The following is a 10,329-nucleotide window of genomic DNA, read 5'->3' on the forward strand; positions in this document are numbered from 1 at the left end:
AAATATTATTGGTGGACGGATAAAAAAGACATAATAGAAGTATAAAATACAAGAAAAATAAGTTAGCAAAAATATGTTATTAATTATAATAAAAATAGGATTAAATATTTACTATGAGACTGCTCCTAAATTATATAATAGACCGTAATAAATATAGAGATTCATTAAAACAAAGTCTACGTGACAAAATGGAGAGTTCTTATTGGCTGCAACGGCGTCACGTTTGGTAGTAATATTTGCCGCGTTAATGAATCTTAATCACTCCGTTAGCCCTTCACAAGTCGGCGTTGCCTCTCGCGTGAATCCCCACCAAAACGAACCACGCGCCACAAGAACTAGCCACATTCCGTACTCTCCTTTGATTGTAGGACACGCGCCGCCGCAGAAGGTGGGGGTTCCCTAAAAAAACCGTTAAAGTTTTCAATTCCTTGTTCTGCTATTGACTCCCGCAACTAAAAAAACCCAGCAAATTTGTGCGATCGGATTCCACATATGAATCCCGAATCCTATCATATCTATATATATATTCTCTCCAAAATTGCTTCTTTTATTTTCTGACCCCTTTCTTTCGTGGTGGATTTTGTGGAATTTCCCAGGGTTTTGTATTTTAGCCGCGTGGAAATTTTACGTATCTGTAAATTCGCGTGTAATTATTGTGCTTATTGGAACTTCGATGGCAGAAGCTAAAGCTGTTGGTGTTGGTAAGAAGAAACACTTGAAAAAATCGAAAGAGGGGAAAGGTGGAATGAGGAAATTGGCAGCAATTGGGGCAGCTTTGGTGGTGGTGGTGGCCATTGCTATGACGTACAATCACTCTCAAATTCACAAGTCTTGCCATTGTTCTCTGGTTCTTTTCGTTCTCCTCTTCAGCCCTTTCTTGTTTATATCTGAAATGGTGGAATGGGGAATTGTGTGTGACGGAATTTTCGAGGTGGAAATCTGTGAAATGGTTGGGAGTGATGGATAGAGTAATCCACTGCGAAAGATTGCAACTGAAGAAATGGGGAAATCTTGTTTATACAATTGAACATGATTTATTCAATTCCTTAAATTGATTTTTCATGGAGAAATCTTTCTGCCACTATCTTTAATTTCTTCTGATATTGTCTATCGTAAAACATTTTCTGCCAATCTTGAATAATTGAGCAGTATAAATCTTGATTCTAGTGTTAAGTAGTCGTGAGCTGTTTGCACTATTTGTACTATCAATCATGATATTTGTTGTCTGTACCATGCTTTTGCGATCCAATTATGCGATCGGTATTTTTTCTGCAAATTAACTTTATGAAATATCGACATATCCTTATATCATGTATACTGCATTATGCAGGATGCATAATTGGTTGGCTGCATACTGCATTACATGCTCATGTTTATCTATAATCATGTAGGCAGAGGACATTCATGTACACAATTGCTGGATCAAGGAGGACTAAGTCTTCATTCTTTTACTTGCTAATTATGCAGGATGCTCGAAAGTATACTGGTATTGTTGAGGACTGCTGTTGTGATTATGAGACGGTGGATAGTCTTAATGAGGGTGTACTGCACCCTTTACTACAAGATCTTGTTAGGACTCCATTTTTTCGATACTTTAAGGTTAGCTATTAATCTAAACGAACTTGTTTGGGTTAGATCTTGTTAGGACTCCAATAATTGAATGTAAATACTCCCTCCGTCCCAAGTTACTTGAGTCGTATTCCTTTTTGGGTTGTCCCAAGTTACTTGAGTCATTTCTATTTTTGGCTAAAAACAAAACATCTAATCTGACCTACTTTACTCTTTTTTTTACTTTACTCTCTCTTCTTTCTCTTACTTTATTCTCTCCTCTACTTTATTCTCTCCTCTACTTTATTTAAATCCCGTGCCGAAAAGAAACGCCTCAAGTAACGTGGGACGGAGGGAGTATAACATATCACTTTTGTTTGGGTTGTCATCCATAATAAGGGATCCGTTTAATACTTGTTAAAACATGACAGGTTAAGTTGTGGTGCGACTGCCCCTTTTGGCTTGATGATGGTATGTGCAAGTTGCGTGATTGCAGTGTATGTGAATGTCCAGAAAATGAATTTCCAGAACTTTTCAAGCGACCGATTCAGTATGGTTTGTCATCTGATGACCTAAAATGCCAAGAGGGGAAGCCACAGGCAGCCGTTGACCGTACTCTGGATTCTAAGGCCTTTAGAGGCTGGATAGAAGTTGATAATCCATGGACCCTTGATGACGAGACTGATAACAGTAATTACTTGCAACTTTATTTTTTATCTGCATATTGCACTTTATTTGCCCAGTGAAACATGTGGTTGTATTAATTCTTTTTCTTGACTGGAAATTATTATTCTGTTTGCACTGATTATACTTGTATTATTCCATATGCAGATGTCTTATCCTCATTCAATAATTGTTTTGATATTTGTATAAGAATGATCCGTGCCCTGATTGATGTTCTCTGACTTGCAGGTGGGATGACATACGTTAATCTGCAACTGAATCCCGAGAGGTATACTGGCTATACTGGACCTTCAGCTAGAAGAATATGGGATGCTATATACTCAGAAAACTGTCCAAAATGTCAGTTTCTTACTGCAATGGGATGCTATTTACTTTAGGAAATTGATGTTGCAAGATTTAAATCTTGTGATAGAAGTCCTTATGTGCCTTCTATATTTTGCAACGTAGATGTTAATGCCTACTATCACTGTTTCTTCCCAGATGTTTCAAACTCATTGCAGTCCATCTATGTTGTTTGTCTCATTGAGAAGTTACCAATGTCTCCAGCAGAAAGTTATAGTTTTCTGAGTTGGGCCGTGTGTTAGCATGGATCAGCATGTTAAATATTTTTCCTCATCAGTCATTCCTGATTACATATTTGATTAGAGACTTTGATAGACATATAACATACATGCCTACAGCATAACTTTATTTCTTAGTCATTCTTCATTTATTTTTCCTTTTTCAGCAGATAGAATAACTATGAGCTGCTTGATGTGAATTTCAATAGTAAATTTTCCACTTTTCTTGTTTTGCAAAATAATTTATCTATAAGTTTTTCAATAAATAAATAGACGATGGTAATATGCTTCTCCTCCATCCATTAGGTCGGGGGTTCGAGTCATCATGGGGTAGATGGAAAACCATTATTGATCCTCTTTAAAAAAAAATCAATACATAAATACTCCTAGTCATATATTTATTAATTTGAGAAGAGCATTATACTTTTTATGATGCTGTATATTTGGCAATTTGAAGGTCGTCTGAACCACTTTATTTCTTTTATGTTTTCCAGATCAATCAGGAGAGATTTGTCAGGAGAAAAAAGTTTTATACAAGCTAATTTCTGGCCTTCACTCCTCAATTTCAATTCATATTGCTGCTGAGTATCTGCTCGATGAAGCTAGAAATCTGGTTAGAGTTCTGTCTTCTCCTTTATTCTTGTATTCTTATTGTGAATCACATTTTACATGGTTTTCTTCAAAGATTCAAATTCTTCTGATAGTATTACATAGTTATACGAACAGCCTTTTTCATGAAAACCAGCACAGACTAGAAACCTAATAAATTCATTGCTATTCCAGTGGGGTAGAAATTTGGAGCTGATGTATGATCGTGTTTTGAGGTATCCTGATCGTGTGAGAAATTTATACTTCACTTTCATGTTTGTTCTCCGAGCTGTGACAAAAGTAAGCCTTTCACAATATCATCTCGATTAATAAGGTGTAAGATATACTGGTTTGTATTGACACATTTTTTGTGTTTCGTCTGGCTTCACGTGATGCAGGCTGCAAATTACTTGGAGCAGGCTGAATACAGTACTGGTAATCTTGAGGAGGACCTGAAAGCACAGTCTTTAATGCGCCAGCTACTGTACAACCCAAAACTACAGGCTGCATGTCCACTTCCATTTGATGAAGCTAAATTGTGGCAAGGACAAAGTGGGCCGGAGTTGAAGCTTGAGATTCAAAAGAACTTCAGGAACATCAGGTTTGTAACAACGTTACTTGTCGAGTAGCCTGTGCCTAATCACCTTATGCGAATCAAACTCTATTGCAAGTCTTGTTTCCGCAAAATTCAGCAATTTGTACTTTTAGTGATGGATCAGTTTTGAACCTGATGCGACTAGAACCAGATGAATCAGCAATTTGTTTACTTGTTTTGAACCTAATCAGTCTTGGCAACTCATTTTCCATCATATCTACTTTTGTGGTTGTTACCGTGCATACTCGATTTTTTATGCTAACTTGCTGCAATTATTGTGTATGTTTTAGTGGTCTGATGGATTGTGTTGGATGCGAGAAATGTCGTCTTTGGGGTAAACTTCAGATCCTAGGTCTTGGAACTGCCCTGAAAATTCTTTTCTCCGTTGATAGTAAAAATCATCCAAACAAACCAGTAAGTTTAATACAACTTAGAGACATATATATGTTATTCAAGATCGTCTCATGTATCTTGCTAGGTGAAACATTTTTCGAGAATTAATGCTGATTGGATCTGTCTTGCAGCTGCAACTGCAAAGAAATGAAGTGATTGCTTTAGTGAACCTTCTTCATCGACTCGCAGAATCTGTTAAACTTGTCAATGAAATCGGTCCTTCAGTTGAAAAGACTGTGGAGGAGTTTACATCAGAGCCTGCAGTGCAAGAAATTAGTTTACTAGAAAGAGCACGGCTGGCAGTAGGAAGGATTCGGTAAGTACCTTCGGATGATATGTTTATGTCTGAACTGGACTTGTTTCCCCCCAGGATGATCCTTCCACTGTAGCTGGGCATAGTTTGTATGAATTTTGGAAGCCGTTATCGAGCATTTATACATAATACGGACCGAGCCGCTGTCGTTGAGCCATCTTATTAAAAATGACTAGCTATCAGAGACGAGGCTGTAACTTTTTTACAACCTAAAAAACATTTTTACTAGCAATCATATTTCTTGTTTTTTAGTGTTTTGTTGTCCCAAATTGGGGAGGCTTCGGAAGAATAGTATGTTTTGTAATGAGCAGAGTAGCCAGCAATTAAAAACCCTTGGTAGAAGCAAATTGTGTTTACCATTTTCAGTGACTTATTCCTTTATTAGATTTGCGTGCTCGAATATACTCCCTCCGTCCCATTCAAGATGGTCACCTTTCCTTTTTTGTTTGTCCCAATTAAGATGACCACTTTCAAATTTTGGAAATAACCTCTTCTCTCCTCATTAAAATATTCAACTATCTTTATCTTATCTACTTATTTCACCTAACAACACTTCCTAAAATCACGTGTCACTCAAGAATGTGGCCATGAGTGGGACGGAGGGAGTATAGTATTTGGTGATAAAGTGGCAGTTTAAGTGAAACTAGTATAACACCCGATGCACATACATGTATAGTTCATTGTATTTCCATTTGAGTTCAATGTATTTGGTGTTTTAAAATAAGTAAAGAAAAGTGTGGGTGGAAAAAGAGAGTGGAATGTGAGTATCAATTTTATACATTGGTTTCATAATAAGAAGCGAGTGAAATAAGTTAGTGGAATGTGATAGCTATCTATCCATTTACAGTAAAAAAGTGAAATAGGACTCCTAATGGCTAACAAATGGAGTACTTGTTAGAGTTTGTATATTAGAAATCACCCTTTGAGTGATTGAATACTGTAAAAACTCTTATTTTATTTTCTAAGGAATAAAACGATTATTTTTGTCGTAATGTTGTTATATTTTGCATTTAATAGTTATTTTATTACATATTTAAATGTATAAGAATCTTAACAAAGTCTAAGTCTTTGTTTTAGTAGACCGGTTGTGGGCGACGTCCACTTTAAGGTAACACGGTCAGTTCTGAACAAAGAAAAAGTAGAATTTCACAATCCAGATAGGCTTAAACTACCTATCATGAAAGGTTGCAATATCAGTTCGCATATTTCTAAGTCTAACTGAAATAAATAAGATGACATTGGTGTGGTACAACACTGAACGAATCTAACAGCGAGACATGTCTTTATGCTATCTCCTGAAAGACGAGGTCTTGATAAATATTTATTTCTTAATCAATATATGTTAGCACTGAGCATACGGTATTGATTATGCACTACTTTGACTTATCAAATAGTACGGGTTTTTCGCAACCGAATAATCCTGATATATTGGGTAGTGGTGATTAATATCTAACGGTGATGGGATTACTATTATACTGAAACGAGCGCGAGATGAGTCTCGTTTGATAATGTCCTCAAGAGGAGCTCGAAACAAGGTTTTATTATTCGGAACCTAGCTAGTTGGAGTTTAATTACTATATGTATAATAAATAAGCGTTTCATGTTAAGTCCACTCTTGGAATTAATAAGATGTTAATTAATTAAGTCCATAGCAGACTTTAATTAATTAATGGACATTTAGATCTTAAGTGCAGGAAATAAAAGTCAAAACAGAAACCCGGATTACTTGCAATTTCGGATTTGGATGGGCAGGTCAATATTACTTCTGTAGTGACTGGTCGTAATATTCCAATATAAAGCTTATATTAAATTGTAGGTTCAATTTAATTAGTAAAAAGCTAGTTGGGGGAGGCCATATCCAAAACCTTCCATAGATCCCTGTCTAGACCCAATAGGAACTTAATATAAATAGGAAAATAAATGAGACAGAAAATACACACTTATTTTTCCTCAAAATTTTAGTCCCCTCTCCTACACTGTATAGGACGATTTTTTCTCTTCAGCTCTCCTCCGTGAGATCGAATTTTTCTGTCCTATTTATTCAAGTCCTAGTATCCCGGTGAGATCGGCCCACACTGATATCGGAATACAATTCTGTTGGGTTTGAATCCCCTTGCACAGCGGAAGACTTGTACAAAATAAAAAAAATCAGACGTATGATCTATTTGACGGATTATGGGATTAATCAATTCCATGTTAACACATAATTGCACGCTAGAACGCAAATAATTCATGCTTAAAGAATATAAATCCTAAAACATGATTTCTACGGTTTAGAATTACCGATTTTGATTCTCCAAAGAATCGTCGATTGCTCGCGCCTTCTCCACGTGATGATCTTCAATACTAAACCACAGATCTTCTAACTGGTTCCCGAACTGTATTCCGAAATTAGTGTGGGTTGATCTTATCAGAACATTAGGACTCGAATAAAGAAGATAGAAAAATCTCACGGATGAGAGCTGAGAGAATTTTCGAGCTCCTCTAAAAATAGAGGGGGACGAAAATTACTAACTCCAAATTAATTAATTTTTTTCTCTCCTTTATTCTCATATTTATATTAAGTTCATATTTGGGCCCAACTAGGTATCTATAGAGGTTTGGATGTGGCCTCACCCAATTAGCTTTTTACTAATTAATTTGAACCCACAATTTAATATAAGCTTATATTGGAATATTATTATCAGCCACTACAGTAATAATATTGCACTGCCCATCCAAATCCGAAATTACAAATAATCCGGGTTTCCATTTTATTTAAATGTTTATTTTCCGCACTTAAGATATAAATGTCCTTTAATTAATTGAAGTCTGCTATGGACTTAATTAATTAACATCTTATTAATTCAAAGAGTGGACTCAACAAGAAACACTTATTTATTATTCATGGAATAATTAAATTCCAACTGGCCAGTTTTCCGAATAATAAAACCTTGTTCGAGCTCCTCTTGAGGACAGTATCAAATGAGACTCACCCCGCGCACGATTCAACATAATAGCAATCCTAGCACCGCTAGATATTAATCACCACTACCCAAGATATCAGGATTATTAGGTTGCGAAAAACTCGCACCATTTGATAAGTCAAAGTAATGCATAATCAATACCGTATGTTCAATGCTAACGTATGTAGATTAAGAAATATTAGTTTATCAAGACCTAGTCTTTCAGTAGATAGCATAAAGACACGTCTTGCTGTTAGATCCATTCAGTGCTATACCACACCAACGTCATCTTATTTCAATAAGGCTTAGAAATAATCGGACTGACATTGCAACCTTTCGCGATAGGTAGCCAAAGCCTATCTAGGTTGTGAAATTCTTGTTTCTCTTTTGCAAAGCATTGCATAGAACCGACTGTGGTTACCATAAAGTGGACGACGCCCACAACCAGTCTACTAAGCAAAAAACTTAGGCTTTGTTTGTTTCCTATGCATTTAAATGTTTATAAAACATCTTATAAATGCACAAGCAAACACAATATAATAATATATTGATTCTATTCGTGCGAAACTAGTCGAATAATACTGAATCGGGTTAAAAGTGCATTGTAGAGTTTTTCGTATACAAGCAAGATTCTATTCGCGCGAAACTGCTCGAATAATATTGAAACATGCTTTTCAGTATACGAAACCTAACAAGTTCGAGAATCAGTCAGAAGATCCGTGGTCTAGTACTCGACATCTTCACGAGGAGAAGTAGCGAGCAATCTTCGATTCTCTGAAGAATTATCAAGGTATTATTCCTGCTCCGTAGAAAAACGTGTTTTAGGTTTCAATTATACTTGAAGCATGTTTTAATTCAAGTTATGAGCATGATACATGTGATAATTACGCGAATAGATTTTGTCTAAATAATCCGCTAAATAGATCGAAATTGTTTATCTGATTTATTTGTATCCGGTTCCTCTGCCAACCCCTTTAGTACTGAATATTGTAATATAGTCATTCTAAAAATTTATTACTGAATATTGTAAATATAGCCATTCTAAAAATTTATTAGAATTTAAATGGTCTCTATCTTTTATTCTCTCTATCCCAATTAAGATGACACACTTTCCTTTTTGATATGTCCTATTTAAAATGACATGCTTCTATTTTTAGAAAAAAATAGTTATTTTAATGACAAATTACACCTTACTAATTGATGAAAACGGAAGACACAGAGGATGTGAATTCACCACACACATGATGAATATAGCAAATTGGATGAATATTTAAAAAAAAATATGGAGTAACTTACTTTTTCTTATTACTTGCGCCTTACTTTTTTTTTCTTATTTCATACTTACATCCTACATTTCTCTCTCCAATTTAACTCATTAACTAAGAATTCCTAAAATCTCGTACCAGCTAAAAAATATGTTATCTTAACCGGGACGGATGGAGTACTATAGTGTGAGTATTACAATAATTGTTAGCCATTCTTTACATAGAAAATATAATTGCAAAGAAAGAAGAAACTATGTAGTCTATATATCTAATTAAACTTCCACATTTCCATTAACACAATTAATAGATCACGATGTATATAATTCTTAATATTGTAGTATTAAGGAGTGAGACACATGGCATAACATACGATCCAAAGATATGTCAAATTACATGACTTTTTGTTCTCATCTCATCATCTACAACCCAACATCCATAGTCGTTTTCTTTTCCCCAGCAAAAAAGAGCCAAGCTTTCAAATTAGAGTGGAATATTTTATTAAATTCCCATGTTGCAAAAATGAATAAAAACCATCAGAGAAAGGTAAAAAAGCATTAAATATCGCCGGAAAATAACTGAATTTTAACTTTTATACTCTATAGTTTAACTTTAAAAATTGAAGATATTAAATTTGAACCCAAATCCTTTACGCGATCTTTTTTCTCGTTAATTTTTACTCTTTGTATACACTAGTTTCTTATCTTTAATAACTAATTTGTTGTTAGTTTATATATAGTTTACCATTATATGAATTACGAGTTTGTTATTACATGAACTTTGTAATTTATTAAATTTTTATTATTATAATTGTCAACTCATTTTTTCTTTCCTTTACCTACTACTTTTACTCACACATATTTTCTTTATTTGTATATCTTATTCTAATTAATTCATACTCTTTGATCATTAGTCACACATCTTATTTTTTATCATTAATTTTATTCTTTTTACTCCACTTAGGTGGTGTTCGGTTCCAAGATAAAATAATACAAGATACAATCTAGGATTGAGTTGTGAGATTATTTTAGTCATAGGGGTCAGCTATGACTAATTATCCCATGATTATCCATCTACGATTGAGTTAGGGGACTAAATCTTATGAACCAAACACACTACTAATTTAATCATGAGATACAATCTTGCAAACCGAACACCCCCTTGGATTATAAATTAAAATTGCACAAATGTTTCATTCATTGCGGAGTAGTAAATTCTTCATTTTGAGTGAGACAAGATAAGTACATTTCTGTTTTTTTAAATCTCCATATTGCTTTCAATTCTTATTTTCTATATATTTATTATATTTTATATTCATTATTTGAAATTCTTATGTCCTATGGTGTTAATGCTAGTGTCTACAAAAGTACAGTTTTTAATAGAAAAATAGTCACTCACTTAGTAGTGAACTTATATATGACCATATTTATTAGTCTTAACT

At 34.5% G+C, this 10,329-nt stretch overlaps 1 protein-coding gene across 3 annotated transcripts; it reads left to right on the plus strand.

The window, feature by feature from the left end:
* The first annotated feature begins 253 nt into the window (after positions 1 to 253).
* LOC121783868 (endoplasmic reticulum oxidoreductin-1-like) lies at positions 254 to 5,046 on the plus strand. 3 transcript variants are annotated; one of them, XM_042182046.1, is made up of 10 exons: positions 254 to 388; positions 597 to 847; positions 1,468 to 1,599; positions 1,980 to 2,238; positions 2,461 to 2,571; positions 3,287 to 3,405; positions 3,576 to 3,680; positions 3,779 to 3,981; positions 4,266 to 4,389; positions 4,500 to 5,046. In XM_042182046.1, the coding sequence occupies exons 2-10, from the start codon at positions 674 to 676 to the stop codon at positions 4,686 to 4,688; spliced, it is 1,416 nt and encodes a 471-aa protein (XP_042037980.1). In that variant the 5' UTR covers positions 254 to 388; positions 597 to 673; the 3' UTR covers positions 4,689 to 5,046. The 3 variants fall into 3 exon arrangements, with proteins under 3 accessions (XP_042037980.1, XP_042037981.1, XP_042037979.1); XM_042182047.1 differs by having other exon boundaries at positions 273 to 388; positions 681 to 847; XM_042182045.1 differs by lacking the exon at positions 254 to 388 and having other exon boundaries at positions 402 to 847.
* Positions 5,047 to 10,329: the final 5,283 nt, after the last annotated feature.

This window comes from Salvia splendens, chromosome 21 (genome assembly GCF_004379255.2).
Source record: "Salvia splendens isolate huo1 chromosome 21, SspV2, whole genome shotgun sequence".
Classification (NCBI taxonomy): domain Eukaryota; kingdom Viridiplantae; phylum Streptophyta; class Magnoliopsida; order Lamiales; family Lamiaceae; genus Salvia; species Salvia splendens.